The 17,553-nt window shown below is 45.0% G+C and overlaps 2 protein-coding genes across 4 annotated transcripts in view; both read right to left on the reverse strand.

The window, feature by feature from the left end:
- Positions 1–8,679, reverse strand: part of pde1cb (phosphodiesterase 1C, calmodulin-dependent b) — a 74,440-nt gene extending 65,761 nt beyond the window's left edge. For 2 of the 3 annotated variants that reach the window (XM_035634927.2, XM_035634926.2), the window contains exon 1: positions 7,400–8,679. In XM_035634927.2, coding sequence (XP_035490820.2) covers positions 7,400–7,661 — 262 coding nt within the window. In that variant the 5' untranslated portion in view covers positions 7,662–8,679. Of the gene's footprint in view, positions 1–247; positions 665–7,399 lie in introns of those variants that run through there. The other variant, XM_035634928.2, reaches the window with a different exon arrangement.
- A 783-nt stretch (positions 8,680–9,462) lies between these two features.
- On the reverse strand, positions 9,463–15,739 carry LOC118311244 (vimentin A2). The gene is made up of 9 exons (XM_035634931.2): positions 15,106–15,739; positions 14,716–14,776; positions 12,178–12,273; positions 11,759–11,923; positions 10,821–10,946; positions 10,353–10,573; positions 10,194–10,237; positions 10,005–10,090; positions 9,463–9,880 (listed from the first exon to the last, which is right to left on the reverse strand). Exons 1-9 carry the CDS (start codon positions 15,630–15,632, stop codon positions 9,839–9,841), a joined length of 1,368 nt encoding a protein of 455 aa, XP_035490824.1. The 5' UTR covers positions 15,633–15,739; the 3' UTR covers positions 9,463–9,838.
- Positions 15,740–17,553: the final 1,814 nt, after the last annotated feature.

A 17,553-nucleotide genomic window follows, 5' to 3' on the forward strand; every position in this document is an offset into this window, starting at 1 on the left:
GTGTAGTTGCGTTACAGAGGCGAGCATCAACTTCAGTAGGACGGACTAATGTGTCGAGTTGTGCAGAGGCTGAGATGCGCCGATGTCGGCGATGTCACTGCGTTGCCGTCTCTCTCTCTCTATCTCTCTCTCTCTCTCTCCCTCTCTCGCACACACACACACGTCACTTTCATGCATCTGGCTCTCATGCAAGCACTTAACCTTTTGCTCACGCTCTGCCGAACCCCCCCTTACCCCCTCTCCTTACCTATGGTGATGTTGAAGCCATCGATGCTGAAGGTGGCACTCCGACCCTTTCTAAACCGCTGCTTCTTGGCGTTCGCTTCCATCGCTTTGGCACCCTCGTGCTCCCTAATGGGTTTGTAATTGCCCCTTTATCAGTTGCCGTGTCTTGCTTCAGTTGTGCGCCTGGGTAACTCTCCTCGTGGAGAGAGAGAGAGAGAGAGAGAGGGGGAAAAAAACCCTCCGACTCCAGTTAGTGCTGAGCGCTGGAGGAGGACTGTCAAAGACTCACCACTTCTCGTTACAGTCACCGGGCTGGAGAATATTCTCTCAAGTCCGTCTCCACCCCCCGCGTCTTTTATTGTATATATCTTTTCCCTCCCTCTCTCCGTTTCTCACACCTCAACAGGCTAATTTCAAGGAGCTTGTGGCTCTTGATTTGTTTTTCTTCTCTCTATCTCCCTCCACCCCTCCCACCCTCTCTCCCTCTCTCTCTCTCTCTCCTCCTCCTCCTCCTCCTCCTCTCTTCCCCCAAGAGGTACAGTAGGTGTGTGTGGTGGGTGGAGGAGGTGGTGGTTGGGAGGGGAGGACATCTCTGTAGGTCTTTAAATGAACATGACTCCTCCTACTGTCAAGAATTTTTAGCAAAAGTACCGGAAGCTCAGACTCCATGTGACACGGGGCCTATTGCAGTCTGTTCTAGTTTTGCTCACACACACACACACACACACACACACACACACACACACACACTCAAACGTACAAGAAATGGACCCGTGCAATGGTGCAGAGGAGAGCAAAAAAAGTGGAAAGGCAGACGGTGTGAGTGATTATGTGTAATGTGTCAGAACTACCATGAAATCAATGCCTCTGCCTTCCATTTCACGGGACCTATTTACTCAGACGTTTGAAAGATGACGCCCATTAACAGCCGCACATGCGGCTTTTTTTTTTTTTTTCAAAGGAGAGGAAATCAAGCTTACCTTACCCGGCTGAAGAGTTACATTTCGTGTGAGTGTGCATTTCACTGCCTACAATTTTTTTTATTTTCCTTTTTAAATGCACGTTCATTTAATGACACTGGACCAAGGACTCTGGTTTCTTTCTACTTTAGTTTTATCCAGCAGAAATCTTCCCTTTGTGCTGATTTAAACTGCCTTCCTTCTAACCAACACACACAAAAACACGCACGCACGCACGCACGCAGACACGCGCGCGCACGCACACGCACACGCACACACACGCACACACACACACACACACACACACACACACACGCACTTGCAAACACCAGTTCAACAAAGGATAAAAAGCTTCCCTTCACCATCTGACATTTAGCTGTGGGAATTAATTTTTTTTCGTGTCCCCCCCCCATTAGAGTGTGCTCTTTATGGAAGCTTCTGGTTTGTTGTCACACCTTTTTTCAAATTCGTCATTTGTGCCTATAGTCTCATTTCTGACTTGATTTTGGTACAAATCACAAGTGGGACGTGCTATTTTAAAAACCCCTTTACACTGCTCACTCTCCTGCGATGGAGAAAAAAAAACGCCCTACACTTAATTCAGGCAAATGTGGAGCTAATACATTTGGTGTTTGTTCTCCTTCCATCTCTGCTCTTCACCAACCTTCCTAATTACAGCCTGGGTCAATTAGGCCATTTGCTTCAGTGGCATCATGTCTTATAATCCGAGCAACGTGACAACAAAAACAGGGTGTTTAGAAGCCCTAACACATCCCCACCTAAACTAACTGCTAAGAAATGCTGCATGACGTCTGCACGGCTACAGCGGCAAACACCCACGGCAGAAATCTGCACGGCAATCACACACTGATGAGTGATTAGACACTGAAATTAGTGTGTAATCTCTGAGGGCGAGGGATCACTAGTTATTAATTAATCCCTCATCTGTCAAACAAGGACATGTTGTTCAAATAAGGACGCGCGGTACAGTACGACAGACGGTAATGAATGCATGCTTTATAAGGGATGTAGAGGTTAAAGCGGGAAAAAAATCAAACACAATCGGATCTATTCAGTTGTAGCAGAGACCGTTTGAGTCAATCAGTACAGTTGCAGCGGACACATTATGCACTTGTTAGATAACTACGCTCCATCTCATTGTGTCTGCCGGCGACAGTCGGAGCTCCTCGTGCTCCGCTTCTCCCGTCACCCTGCTCTCCCCAGCCGCCAATTCAGACTGCATGTAGTCGTTTGTGAGGCTCCTAATTCCCCAACACTCTGCGTAGCTTTTAAAGTTAATGAGGACATGTGAGGGGATATTGCAAATTTGCTACTCTCCCCCTCCGTCAGCTCACTCGCAGGTAACCCTTTCTTTAAAAAGGATCACAACCTAATGGATTTTTCAGGGCCCTGTTGGCGACCATTAAATACTCAGACCCTGTGTCAATATGACGAATGATGTCATCATATTGCTGTCACCATCACCAATATAAAATTCGTCCTTTCAATGGCGAGTCTGAGAGATCATGCGTAATTACCTGCAATGTTAATTGAAGAGGGTTGAAAGGGCAGGATTTTCTTTGACAGTGTTTTAAGTGTCTGTTTCATGGTCAAAGTTTGCCGCAGCGCTTTTCGTCCAATGCATCGCGGGAAGTTGGAAAGCTGATTACACAATACACTTGACTAAAGGAGTCATCATCTGACTTTCATTTTCACGAGGCTCTACAAAGCTGCGTGGTGCTCTGCAACTTTTTGTAGCACCCTATAAACAGTGGCTGAGCAGGCTTTTCACAGCACGCACTGTTCAAAGCCTCAGCGTACTGATGTAATGATGACGGGGGCGTTACGTTTGTTAACCTTGTAAATACGTTTGTGCTCCCAACCTTAAAATTAAGTTAGCGGCACCTACATGATTGCAGATAGAATAAATAATCATGTGTATTAAGGTTGTTACCTTAAACAAAAATGGAAAACACACCACCATGAGCTTGCCACAAGAGCCATCGTCAGGCAACTACTGGCAGTTGTCACACAGCAGTCATGCATGTGACAAATTGAGCAAGTCAAGCTCAGCCACGATCCAGCCGATCAGCTGCCTGAAGAGATCTCTTTGCCGGCCCACATCAGCTGACGGCTCAGCTGATCCTCTCCCATACATTCAATTGGCAAAGCTCACATTGTGAGGCGATCACTCTATTTAAGAAGTCAACAGAGGCGGTCCGTCGAATGATTAAAACAAATATGGACAATCTAAGGTGGCAGCAACAATATTTAATCTCCGGCCGGTCGCCTCAAAGGTCGGGCAGCTATCTGACGACGCGACCGATTGGATCGGGCAAACCAAAGTCTTTTCTTTCATTTTTTCTGTGATCATAACAACCTTTTATAAAAAAAAAATTTTAATTTTTGTTGGGTTTTTTTGTTGTTTAATTTATAGCTTATAGTTTTCAGTACATCTTTATTCCACCACCCCTCTTAACTGCATTGAGCCTACTCTATGAGGAGACTGTTACTCTGGGATGCAGCGTAACAGCGCAGATGCCAAGTGGCAGGGTTCACAGCATCACTGGCAAAACACACAACCTGTACACAATCGTATGTCAGTTTTAATGCCAGAGCACATTTTCAAAAGGGAGCACGTAGTACAGCGGCCGCTCTGAGAGGTGTATCCTGTGACCACACAGCTGTTGAATCCGTGTCAAGATCCATTTCCTTCAAGGGGCATTAATAGGGTGACGTCACTGTCACTAGGCAACAGTGGGACCTTCCAGACATATATTGCATACATTACACTGAGGGTCACAAGGGGTTAATACGCAAATATCACTCATTAGGCAAGTGGGGTTTTGTTTTATAGTACGCATACGGTACTAAAGTTATTTTTGTGTCTGTTGTCCTCACCTACATCTGTGCAGACAGCGCCTGCTGGAATAGTGCGACAGACAGAGAGAGAACTCGTTCAGGTCTCACGGGTAATTTTGCAAAAGTTACAACTTCTACGTGAATTTTAATAATACACAATATTCTTCTTTTTTCACTTTAACCCTTAGGTGTTTCTTTTTTTTATCAGAGCAATATTACAGCGGGTTGTTGACCCAAAAACACACCTGCTTGCCCCCTGATGTACGTCCGGTGAGGGTGACCGATTGTTCAACCTTTCATCTGGCCATCAAACGCCGGGACAGGCAATAACCAATAGACATTAATTAGTCATGAAGATAAAACGGGGAGGTGAGGACTATTTCTGGGGACAAGGAAGTGCCCCTTGCACTAAATTCATCGCAATGCTCAAACAATCCTAATTTGACACATATATTCAACTGATTCTTCAAATCATATGTCGGCTCTCAGACAAAGAAAAAAAAGAATCTCTGTCATATAATCACTTCATATTTCTTCCCTGTCCTAATTGTGTGCATGCTGTTAATCTCCGCCGTCATTTCGCCGTCATTGTACCGAGTGGTTGAAGCAAACACGACAGCGGTTTTGGCGCTTTCCCAACGTGTAATCTGTCCTGGCGGCACATCCTGATTCAAGACAAACAACGACGCAATCAGACAGAAAAACAAGCTCATTAGAGGTCTCCCCCAGACTGGAATGAGACACACTTCGTCAGTCCCCACACCGCTGTCACCGGAGTGACACACTGGTGTAATTAAGACACACAGGGTGCCAGGGAGCTCGGCTTTTCCCCAGCTAAATACTCATTAAAGGCACCTTTAAGGGTAATGTTACCCTGTGTTGCAGACCTGAGGGAAATGAGCTGACAAAACAGGGAACAACACGAACCGCCGCCTGATTCCTGCTGCACCGAGACCCTGAAGAAAACAGGGGGGAATCCAGCTATGTAGTGCACAAGTTCAGTCCACATATCAAAGAGGCAAAAACCAGCTGGGTGAGTGTTTGGTCAGCAGGACAAACAGATGGAAATCTTTTGATTAGAACCAGGCATCACACACACACACACACACACACACACCCCAGACATCCACCTCCCAGCAGAGCAAAGCACCTAATCAGTGTATTTAAAGGCGGAGTCTGAAAAATACACTTTTCAGGAGAAATGTTCACACACGTCGTTTTGTGGACTCAACAGAGGAGAGTAACACTCTCGAGACTGAACCGAAAACACAAAACGAAAAGCTGATTCGGTAAATCATGTGCTGTTTTTTTCATGTAAAAAGACAGTAAGACTATAGACAGTCCCCAGTAAAACAAACTTTGTCCATATTCAATTGCTGCACAATAGAAAGAAACGTCATTAAATTAAATTGAAGCAACTCTCTAGCATGTTGCAGATACAAACTATAGCCAACACAATTTTTCTGATAATTTGTTAATCAGCTGACGAGATGAATCAGCAGTTAATTTGGAAAGTCAATTAACCGTTTTAGCCAATTTTCAGGCCAAAATGTCAAATATCTTGGAGACTGTGCTTCTCCAATATGATATTTTGTTATGATATATTCTCAAATATGTTATTTGTTATAATTTTCAGTTTGAATGCGATGTGAAGATGAAGGCATAGTTTTAACACGTATTAATGAATACGAATATGATCTAGTTCTTGCACCAGTGGTGTATCTCTCCATTAAATTACATTCACACCGGACAACAGTATTGAATGTTACACTGTTCCCATAGAGATCCTGTACTACTGTGTGTACTCTAGGTATCCGAAAGAGCCTCGAACACAAACTGGTCTCTCCAATCTCTAAACTTCTGCCCCTAGTTGAGGTTTGTACACCGCTGGACCCGTCTGACACTGAAGAGGCCGCGGACATGATGAGCGGACCGGGAGGTCGGAGTCTGCGCTCGGTTCCCCAGGAGGGAGCATGCGAGTGTACAGAGTAGACTGCTCGGCACTCATGAACGTCACGAGGGACGAGGGAGGGAACTCAACGGGAGCCTTTACTGTCATAGGAACATGGAAACGCCACAGTACAGTTGGTATTTTAGGAGTCAACCGGGGAGAGAAGCATTCCCTCTGGGACAGACATGCAGGGATGTGGCAGCGGCGGAGAGTTGAAGATAAACAGGATGAACTGAGGGGAAACGCCGAGTAACGCAAAGGACAAAGCCGTAAGAACATATTAACAAAGTTTTTGAGATGTTAAAGTGTTGTATTCGTGACATACAATGCAACAATGTTGTAATTTTTGCACAAGCTGCAGCCCAGATTTACTGTACACAGATTCACAGAAATGTAAACTTCGGGTACAACTTTGTATCCCCCATGAAAGAAGTGTGAAAAATGTCAGCTTCACGCGCTAGTTTGAATTGACTCGCCCGGAAAAAACAACAAGTGCAGGTGAGACAGTGTCGAGAAAAATCATTGAAGCTAGAAGTGTGAAGTTTAAAAAAAAAAAGAAATAAAAAGGAATACTTCTCCTCGTCGGTGAACAGGAACGTTATTTTGTTCATTGTTGCAGCGGTGGCGACGCCTCAGACATCAAAGAGATGCTTTGGTTAGTGGAGATATGTTGCATTGAGGCCGGAGCCTTCAAAGAGCTCCCATTTCATTCAGCCGATAGATATTCGGCAGCGTATTCACAGAAATCCTCTGAAGTGACCAGTTGCTCTCGTGCACGGATAAATCCATGAAAGTGAACCACAGAGATGTACAGTGTGAAGTAACATCTGGGGCCATGGATGTTCCCAAAAAAACTGTGCCAACAAGCTATCAAGTATGCCGAGAATAACTACATTGTAACGTCAAGTACTAGTTAACGAATGAAAGATTTGTACTTTATTTGAATATTTCCTTAAATGCCACTTTAAGACTTCACCTAACTACATTTCAGAGACTTTTGACCTGCAACTTTTGCATCATATTGTTCACACAAAATATAAGAAATCACCTAAACAACCATTAGGAACACAAATGATTTTAAATTACACTTTAACCAGCTCCAATATTATTAATGATCTCACACGGTGTAATGTAAACAATATGCAACCTGTTATTCCAAAATGGATCATACTGCTTAATGCGCACGTCTAATTTAGCACCAGAAGCATATTTTGCGGGATATACTTTGGAACTTCGATTGAAGGAAATCTTAAATGCAGGAGTTATGTCTACACTGTGGTATTGCAACTTTTACTCACTCCTAAATATGCACTTGACTTGTGTTGGAAACGCCAACAAGCGGTTGACTTGAACGACCCAAGGCCTGGAGACCTCACCTGACTCTGGCTCCACACTGACTCACCTCTCGGCGGGGCCTCGGGGGTCCTGTTCCTCGCAGTCTGTTTGGCCCCGTCGGCGTCCTGGCGGCTCAGGACCTCGGACAGCGACTGGCGGGAACTCTGCCTCGCGGCCTGGATGGACGCGGGGAAGCGCGCGCTCTTCTTCTTGGCCCGCGCCGACTCCGGCGCGGAGTGGCTCCTCTCCGCGTCGTGGCCCTCCGGCTCCGAGCCCACCTTGACCAGCGCGTTCCTCGTCCTCGTGAACGCAGAAGTCACCGAGCCCATCACCGAAAGATTACAACAACAACAACAACAACAACAACAACTACAACAACAAAAAGAGGACTTTCAATGGAACCTCAGTCGGAATCTGTTGGTCTTGAGTTTCATCTGACTGACAACCTGCTGGAACTTGACTCCATGTTCGTTCTCTTCGCCGCGGTTCGACAGTGAACCGGAAAGAAAGATTTCAAACGAAGACACCTGCAGCCTCGGTCATTCGCCGAGAGACAGTCCCTGGCAGCACGATGGGACTTCGATTGAAAGGAGCGGAAATAAAACCAAGTTTTAAACGGATCGTGTCGGCATCCCCCCCCCTCCGCCTCCGGCTCTTGTTTCCACCGACAGGACGCGTCACATGGAGAAAGTTGTTGCGCGCCGATCTCCCGGGGCGAGCGGGCGGAGAAAACAAGCGCCACTAATTAACCGACGGGAATCCCGGTCGTTTGAATGCACCTGGCAGAACCCGACGCCGCGCCGCGCAGACCTCCATCCTGCAATGTTGCGCGCGAGGGCTGCTCCAGAAGTGCGATCTCCTACCTCCGACGTGTCACAGATCGCCACCGACAGATGGCGGTCAAGTGCAGCGGGTTCGGGTTGTGAGAGCGCCAGGCTGCACGGGTTGTGGTCGGAGCTGCAGCATGCAGATGTTGGCAGAAGTAGTTACCTTTTGGGTCAACAGATCAAAACACACGGTATTGTGGCACGTGCAAAAGGCTATATAGGGATTGGGATTGTGCGCCAGCCAGTGGCTCAGGCAACACTGTGCAGATGGAGGTGAAGAATGGATTATATGAAATATCAGATGTGAGATCTACCAAAAGGACTGTGCTGCTAAGTCGAGACACATTATGAATGCACAGTTTCTTTGTCTGTCATTTGGTTGTTTCTGGAACTTTCATTCATATCACATGATCATCTGCAGACAGAGAGATTGTTGTCTCATTCTTGTAGAAGTACTTCTCTTCTATGTCATCCTAAAAGTTGAGCTTCGAATTTCATTCGATTGGAAAAAAACAGGTGACAAAACAACGACGCCCTGAGATCCTGTAATTCAAATTTAATGTTGTTTATATTTTTGTACATTTACTCCTAATAAAATCTGTAGTTATAAGCAGACGTGCTTCGATGGACTTTGGGACCCCCAGGCAAAAAGGGACCCCAACATCGAACCAAAACCGAACCCACCATCCCAGGCCCATCAAACACACCCATTAGATATTTTAGTCGTTAGCCAATCCAATTACAAAGCTTTTGGCAGAAGGCTAGTGGGCCATGTGAGGGTTACCGACCGTGCAGGACATAGCCGATCATAAAATTTAAGTTGCTATGGATTAATCAGCCGTTCTTGGGGGCCACCATTTGCATGCATTGCCTACTTTGAGGACACGCCCCTGGTTCTAAGCAACATCAATACAATTTTGACTCTTGAATCCTCCTTTTTAGCCATTGCTAATAGTTTGGGAAAGTCCAGTATGAGCTGCCTATAAAGCAGGGATTGAAAAATAGAAGCCAAAGGATATGATATTTGTATCCTGTCAATATTACTTACCAGCCAAATTGTATTACGTTGCCAATGCTTTTATTAATTCAGTTACACTGATTAGATGTTTACTGGGTATTTACTGCTTTCAAGATCACTTTAATTTTATGGAATATGTTTTAGATTAAAAATTAAAGACTGATTGTAAAGGAGGACATGTCAAAATGACAAACATTTCCCTTTTTTCAATATGAAGAATTATTTTTTCCTCATGCTACTTCGTTACCGCAACGCGTTGCAAGGAAAGTATCACACCTTGTGCACTGCGTTTCAATCTTAATGGTTTATTGCTGCGTACAGGCAATTGTGACATCTTCAGCATACGGGTCTCCTGGAGTGTGCATGCTATGCTGATCAAACATACTACTTTGGTTACAAAGAAAGATTTTTGTAGCCTTAAAAGTGAGGATTTCTATGTTGTGCTGATTTTATTATCGTCTACACAAATGTGACAGCAGAGGAGGGAAGCACAATACAATCTGTGTCATCTAACAGGCTAACTGGATCATCACATAGAAAGGCACTTTTCAAAGCGGTTTGCTTTTTGTGTGTTGTGGGTTCGTTTGCTTGCTCGTAGCTACAGTGAACTGTGATTCTTCGTATTGCTCCCATTGGCTGTTTTGCCGAGACAAAGCCATGATTACTCCATGTCATCGTGGTTCTGGGTTGACTCGTTGATCACCTGGTGGACAGGAAAAAAAAAGATACAGAGGGCAGAGAAACGGTCACGAGCCAGAGTTGTGTTTGAGTTCAAATGACTGTCAGAAAATTGCTTCGGTGATTCAAAATGACTAAGTGGATCCTACCTGACCATCCCTGGTCTCAATGGTCTTGATGAGAACCTTCTTAGTTGTTGTGGTTTCAACGTGAGGTTTCATATCCATCATTGTTTCTAAGAAAGAAAAATTGTGTGTTATATTATCAACTGCTGGTGTGCGGTATTAACCAATACTAGCACTCCTGCAGTGAAATCAACGTGCCGAACGTGATTGTACCTCTCAGGTTGAGAGATGAGAAGTTTGGCAGTGGGGTAGAGATCCTGAAAAAGGGTAGAAAGTGCATTTCAAAAATCTGCATATGTTCATTTGCATATCTGTTGGCGAGCCATTGGAAATGTTTAACTTTTTGAAGATGCAAATGTCTCCATCTATCACCTGCTCTCCTCTCCTTCCAGCAGCTTCCTGTAGGTGGCAATCTCAATGTCCAGGGCCATCTTGACATTGAGGAGGTCCTGATACTCCCGGAGGTGACGGGCCATCTCGTCCTTCATGTTGTGAATGTCCTCCTCCAGACGGCCGATGGAGTCCTGGTAACCGTTTGTCTCCTGGGAGAAGTTCTCCTCCACCTCTCTCATCTGGCGCTCCAAGGACTCATTCTGGGACAGAAGCAGAGACGGAACAATAAGACACTCAGGCAGAGAAAATATCCAAAAAGGAAAAAAAATTATATAATGTGAGGGGGATTTTATGGGGTTTTGCCACCCGTGAACAGAATTTATCCCTGGATATTTTTCTTCTTTGCGGTGTCATTATTCTGAGTCATGCAGCTTATTTTGTGAATATTTTGAGGCCAGTCTGTTTCCAGCTATACGGTAGGCGCACAGCCTCAGGTCGCATACTCACACTTCCTTTGAGGGCATCCACCTCACAGGTAAGTGCCTGGACTTGGCGTCTATAATCATTGGCCTCCTGCTTGGCCACTCTCAAAGCATCGGTATTCCTGGCTGCAGCTTCGGTGAGGTCAGCAAACTGTCAGTCGCAGAGATGAACAGAGAGATGGAGATAGATAGAGAGAGAGAGAGAGAGAAAGAGAGGGGAAGAGAGGAATCAGCTGTTCAACAAACGATGAGTTAGAGGCTGAGGTAGAGTGAATGTGACAGATAACGTGGAGGGATGTAAATTATTAAAGATGCTGACAATATGCCGCAGTTTGGTGGTTGATGCCGTTTTAAGGAATCACTGCATTCACACTGGTTACTTCCTTTTTTGCCAGGGTCATGTAGAGAATAAATCTTCGACTTAACTGCACCGCTTCAATTATTTTTAGCACATTTCAAGCAACAACAACATCTTATTTAAACCCGCACAAGATGATTTTCTGCCCATATGGGGCAGTGGAAACACGCTTGAACTTCTGTCTTCCGTCTGTTTACACATCTAGCAGTTAGAGCATGATTATCATTCATTTAAAGCCATGTAGGGCCAATATTCAGTCTCTTTCAGCTCTGTTTTTGGTCTCCACCAGCTCCCGTGGGTAATCTCTGGCTCTTTAGCTGTTAAACACTCGCCAACTTTGTTTTTGGCACTTTGATGTATGAAAACAGCTGCCTACTATAACCCCAAAATGACAGTGATGAGAGCAGTGAGACTGAACCAAAAACAGTTAAGTCTATTGATGCAAAAAAGAGCTCCAAGATACTAAAAATGCCCCGAAGGGAACTGTAGAGACGAGTGCCGATTCTCAGTGATCATATTAGCCACTAAAATATATTAATTATATTGGATTTAAAATGCATTGACCCACAGAATTTGTTTTGGAACATGCATGCTTTAGACCTAACCTTGGATTTGTACCATTCCTCAGACTCCTGAATGTTTTTGGAGGCCAGGTTCTCATACTGCAGACGGACGTCCCTCAGAGCAGATGTCAGGTCAGGCTTAGCTATGTCCATGTCCACCTGCACATGCTGCTGCTGCTGGATCTGGCTCTGCAGCTCCAGCATTTCCTGCAATACAATCAATAGGGCAGAGGAAACACAAAGGTAATATAGACAGTTCATTTTAAAGCCCCTTTGTATACATTTTATGACTTTCCTGGATATATGAGAGAAGCTCTGATGCGTGGAACCCCACAAATTTAGAATTTGAGGTTATTATTTTGGCCTTAAATCATTTGGGAAAATGTTTAAATATAGCATACACGTGCAATGTTTCCGGAGAATACTTAGTCAGCTCTGGCCACACAAAAAAGGAAGCTTACCTCATCATGCAGCTTTTTAAGGAAGTTGATTTCCTCCTGGAGTGAATCCACCTTCCGCTCCAGGTCGAGTCTGGAGAGGGCAGCATTGTCCACATCCTGTGCCATGACACTGACTCTTAATAAGGTGACTTGTGAAGGTGACATGAATTATGCATCACATGTTTGCTGACACAGAGGGATCACATACACAAAATGAACGCACTGTGTTGTGCGGCAAGGTCACGAACACATGCATCCAATAAACATCAACTGGAGACACGTGGCAAGTGCCACTGCAGATGTTTGCGACACATAATTCTGTGTTTTCTTAAGGTTTTCATGTTGTAAACAGTGCATCAGCCGTTAGGCAACACACCCCGACTACATCACAGTATCAGTGGTTGAATGTACCCAAGTTCATTTACTCACGTCCTGAATTTTAACAGCATAATACTCCTACTCAGCTTCATTTCACAATTCAGATTTGCATTTGATAAAGTAAAACATAAAAGCTCTTTAAATATGATGCATGGCATTAAAATTACATGACAAATAGTGTATGAACCTAAGATTGGCCTCACACTGACAAATTATATAATATATATATATATATATATATATATATATATATATATATATATATATAATATAATCCAATAATAAATAAAATAAAACTCTTGATTAATCAGTTACTTTTTTCGTCAATAAAATGGTGAAAAATGTGGATTGTGTTTCCCCAAACCCACAAGATGATGTTTTGTTTTGTCTGAACAGTGTTTCAGCATAAGGAGAGGCTTTAAATTTGAAACTTTTGATTTTTCCAAATAACTTTCAATTCTTGCAACTCTCTTCTTATCTTAGTAAAGGATCAGAATACGTCTTCCAACATGCTGGCCTTTGTCAAATTGAGTCACTTTTTTTGTACAGTAAAACAAGTAAATTAAACTTTAAAACCATCTTCTGGCAGCTTCTCTACGGGGAAAAAAGTTGTGCCAAATTCTGTGAGATTGGTTTCTTGTCCTGAGCTTGTTTCGGTAAAGGAGGGGAACTTGCAGAGCACCCAGCACCCACACAGTGTAGTTCCAGTGGTCCTTAATCCCATTCATTATTACCCAACTGCATTACTGAGCTGAAAATCCCTATTGGTTGTTCTGTTCAGAAATTCTGTTGTTCTACTAGAAGCTCTAATTTGATCATGTTACAACATTCCTGAATTAATTATGAGGGACATGTTCACCTGTGGAGGAAAAAAAACAGGATAATGTTAAACATTTTATTGTACAAAACAATTTGATTTCATTCCAGTGCATGTCTCATACGTACACACACACACTCACTCACTGTGGTACACTCCCATGCCGCTGTGCTTTGTCAGAGCGTTGGCAGGCTGGTAATTGAGGTATCGGCAAATGAAGCAGCTTTGGCCCCGCTGTAATACCTCAGACAAAGTGCGCTATTCACCAGGGTTTCCCATACCGGCCCGAGGCTGGAGGAGTGACTGTCTGCCTGACTGAGCGAGAGCCCACTGCGGGACCTGCATTGTTGTTTGTGTGCCACCACCGTGCAAGTCCGCAAGGACTTCCTTCCTTCCTTCCTGCTATTCATAGGGACAAGGTCATGGTCTTGCAATGTATTGATGATTCAATGCATTCCTTGAGAAGCGCATGATCGTTGGAAAATGTAATTTTACTCAACACTCAGCGCTGCACAAAGCACCACATTTGTGTAGCACATTTGTGGGTTTTTTTTTTTGTCTTTTTGTGAACCATGACTTCTTTGCAAACTATTTCCCCGACTTCTCGTCACTTCATCGTCCACCATGAAACCCAGTGACAGGAAACAATCTCCATGAGTCCATAACAAGTGGTTGGTTGGTTGGTTGGTGTGTGGGGGGTGTGTGGGGGGTGTGTGTGTGTGTGTGTGTGTGTGTGTGTGTGTGTGTGTGTGTGTGTGTGTGTGTGTGTGTGTGTGTGTGTGTGTGTGTTCTCTCAGAGAACGAGGCGGCCGGATCACATGGTGGCTTGTCTTCTCGCTCTGATAACCACATTGGGTCCACATCATTGTTGTGCCTGTGTCCGGCTCATTCAGTGTGACCAGTCAGACCTTAAAAGATCTCCCCTCATTGCAGGCCCGATTTAACTCGACAGCCACAACTTGGCCTTTTGTGCCAGGCCAGGGGGCAGTTCTGCTCTACAGTTATTTCGGATCAGGGCTATGGAATCTACCGGTGTGCCTTCAGGAGAGTGCATTCCTGCCTTTGCGGCTCATGATCAGTAATTTGATATAGTTAATTTAAGAGAAAAAGGGGACGGTTACATCACACAATTGCTAGAGAAGTGAGACTCGTGGTGATAATTAAGGTTCATCTAATCTATTTGACATCACCTGTCAACAATTTGGTGGTTTCAACAGGAACCACTGAGGCGGGGCAGGGGACGGCGCATGGGGCCACCGGCATCTGCAAACCCATCACTCTTTATGTCTCGTTCAGGAATAAAACAGACGCAGAGTTGGTCTGATGAAAAAATGGTTTATAAAAGGTGAAGAATCATACTTTACCTGTCTGAAGCTCTGCATGTTTGACTCGGCCTCCTCCCGCTGGGATATCTCATCCTGCAGCCTGCAAAGACGGGCAAAAAACACAGGCATTTCATTTCAGACGCCAGCTACATTAAATCAACGCAGTGACTAGTTCCCCCCGCATGCCCAGCACTGACTGTCTTTGCTTTACGCATTAAAAAGTAAATTCAATTCAGACATAAGGCAGCAAAGGTTTTTGCGCAGTGTCTGACTTACAATTTTAGACAGAAACTTTATCATCTGGCCTATGGGCGTCTATTATAACATGTTCATCTATAATAAAGGGGTTATTGTAGGGCATACACATATTTAGGACAAATCAACAGCCCTCTGGAACAGTGCAGAGTTAAGAAGTGCCACGCCTCCTACTTGTCCCTCAGCCGGTCGATGTCGTCCGCCAGGTTGTCCCGGTGCACCTCCACGCGCGCCTTGTCGTTGGTGAGCTGGTCCACCTGGCGCCGCAGCTCCCGCATCTCGTCCTCGTACAGGTCGGCGACGCGCGACGTGCCCTTGCCGCGCAGCTGCTCCAGCTCCGCCAGCAGGATCTTGTTCTGCTGCTCCAGGAAGCGCACCTTGTCGATGTAGTTGGCGAAGCGGTCGTTGAGCGACTGCATCTGCGCCTTCTCGTTGGTGCGGTTCGCGATGAAGTCGCTGTTGACGGCGTCGGACAGGGCGAAGTCCAGCTGGTCGGAGGAGAGCCGCGGCATGGCCGCGCTGCTGCGCAGCCGCTGCGTCTTGGACGCGTAAACGGCCGGCGCCATGGAGAGACCGTAGGTCGCCCGGGTGGTGCGCGCCGGGCTGGAGAACTGGCGGTTGGAGTAGCTCCGGACCGCGACCCGGTCTCCGCCGAACATCTTCTTGTAGGAGGAATGTCGAGGGTGTGTGTACGACATCATCTCTACGACGCGTTCAGACAGTCAGCAGTCAAAGGCAAAGTCGTCGGTCCGAGTCCGTCTCTGGTCCCGACACAGCATCAGCAGAGCGCGCCTGGGAAGGCGGTTCCAACGGCGGTTCGTATTTATAGTCTCCTCCTCATGCAAATGACTCAGCGGCCAGTTGACTGACACCCGGATGATCCAATCACAAAGGGGGATCACAATACACGCTTTCTTTTCTTTCAGGCCCATAGAGCCAGATCCAGGGTTACTATCTAGGCCAGACGGTGACTTGCCCAGTCCGGGCGGTGGCTCTGCCCAGGGCTGCGCCCTGTCACCCAACGGTGCGTTTTATCCACCGAATCAAAAGTCTGGATTTACTTTTTCTGCCAATGGAAATGTATATCACCGATCATTCGGTTATTAACTCTGGTGGTATACGTTTAACAACCGCCGTTAACAACTATGCAGGGACGATTTTCGTGTGCCATGGTTCTGTATGGGGACATAAGGTGTCCGTCTTTCACGTGGCCTCTGTTCTGAGACGCACTGGACACTGAACGAGTGACCTCCTGCGATCACCATTTAATAGGTCAACATTTTATTGTAAAATGACAAGAGTGGGTGAGATCCCTTTACTCACCACGCTACTCATCATGTTGCAGATCATATTCTATTCGACACGTAGGCCTGTCACGGTAACTACGTTATCGACTTATCTTACGGTAAATGCATTTTAACTAAATCATTTTTTTATTAAACTCAATAACAGCCATTGTGTCTACATGCATGTTTGTCGACATAAGAATGAACGTCAACAACAGTCCAGCAAAGTCTCGCTGCTTCCGTCCTCTCATCTGTTCTCGTCGTGTGATTAATCAACTATTGGTTTGGTCTATAAAGATGTCATAAAATATGGATTTCACAGTATTTTTCCAAAGGCACCATGTCGTCAAATTGTTTGTTTCATCTGAGGCCTAAACACAAGTGTAGCCTGTGGATAACACTTCTCTCCGCAGCGACACGAATCGTGTAGGACTTGCCTACGCAACAAGCAAGCTCACACGATTCAGAATCGAAAAAAAATTTGTCTTAAAGATTATTATCATTTTTGGGACAATATTTCGAGCGACAAAATGTAGTTATCGTGACAGGCCTATCTACGTGTGTTCATTTTGCTATAATTTAGCATTGCTAAGGTAACATCGCTTCAACAACTTCACTCCCGGCTTTGTTTGTGATAGAAAGTTGTTACAATTCACATTAAAGCAAATGTAAGTTAAAGCAAACACACAGCCATAAGTTAATTTCAGTTATCTTTATTAAGTTGTAAGTTTGGAAATTGTTGAATTGTTTGTTTCTTTGTTCATACTCACCATTGTTTGTGCCTTTGTCCAGAGCCACCATGCAGGTCTGTTGTTTGAAAGAAGCCCCGCCCCGAATTTCCCGGTTTTTATGGTGTTGGTGATGTCATCGCTGACATCATGGGCTAAACCAACTGATGGGGGATCCTTTGTAGTGGGAATGTTTAGTTTGACAGTTTATTGTTGTTAGTAAAATGTGATGAGAAACGTACCTTCCAGATAGTGAATTAGTAATGTAATGATCTTGGGAGAAGGAGTTAAATGACAAATAATATTCCCTGGTTTTTAAGCTCACTGTAGGTGTGAACCCTCAGTGAATACTGGTCTGGGCTGAAGAAGTGTAGGTGTTAATTAAACACCCTATATATTCAGTTGCTTGGGGGGTTTTTTGTGTCGTTGCTTCTCGAGGAGGCAGAACAAGGTGAGGTTTTGCTGCTGTCAAAATGTGCTGTTTGGTTGAGTTTTCATGAGTTCATTTCCAGAGTTATTTTCTTTAAGAGCAACATCAATAAACACTCACCTCGAGATGTCTGCCTACATACCACCTTCCTTGACATTTGAGCCAAACTATTCTGAGG

The sequence above is a fragment of the Scophthalmus maximus genome, chromosome 5, assembly GCF_022379125.1.
Source record: "Scophthalmus maximus strain ysfricsl-2021 chromosome 5, ASM2237912v1, whole genome shotgun sequence".
Lineage (NCBI taxonomy): Eukaryota > Metazoa > Chordata > Actinopteri > Pleuronectiformes > Scophthalmidae > Scophthalmus > Scophthalmus maximus.

Bases quoted from the DNA above. Each gene is read 5' to 3' on its own strand.
- LOC118311244 (XM_035634931.2), bottom strand. From the start codon at position 15,632: ATGATGTCGTACACACACCCTCGACATTCCTCCTACAAGAAGATGTTC. The intron at 12,274-14,715 runs GTAAAGTATGAT...GTCATGGCACAG, and splicing joins ACATGCAGAGCTTCAGACAG to GATGTGGACAATGCTGCCCT. The intron at 9,881-10,004 runs GTAGGATCCACT...CCTGTCCACCAG, and splicing joins TTGAGACCAGGGATGGTCAG to GTGATCAACGAGTCAACCCA.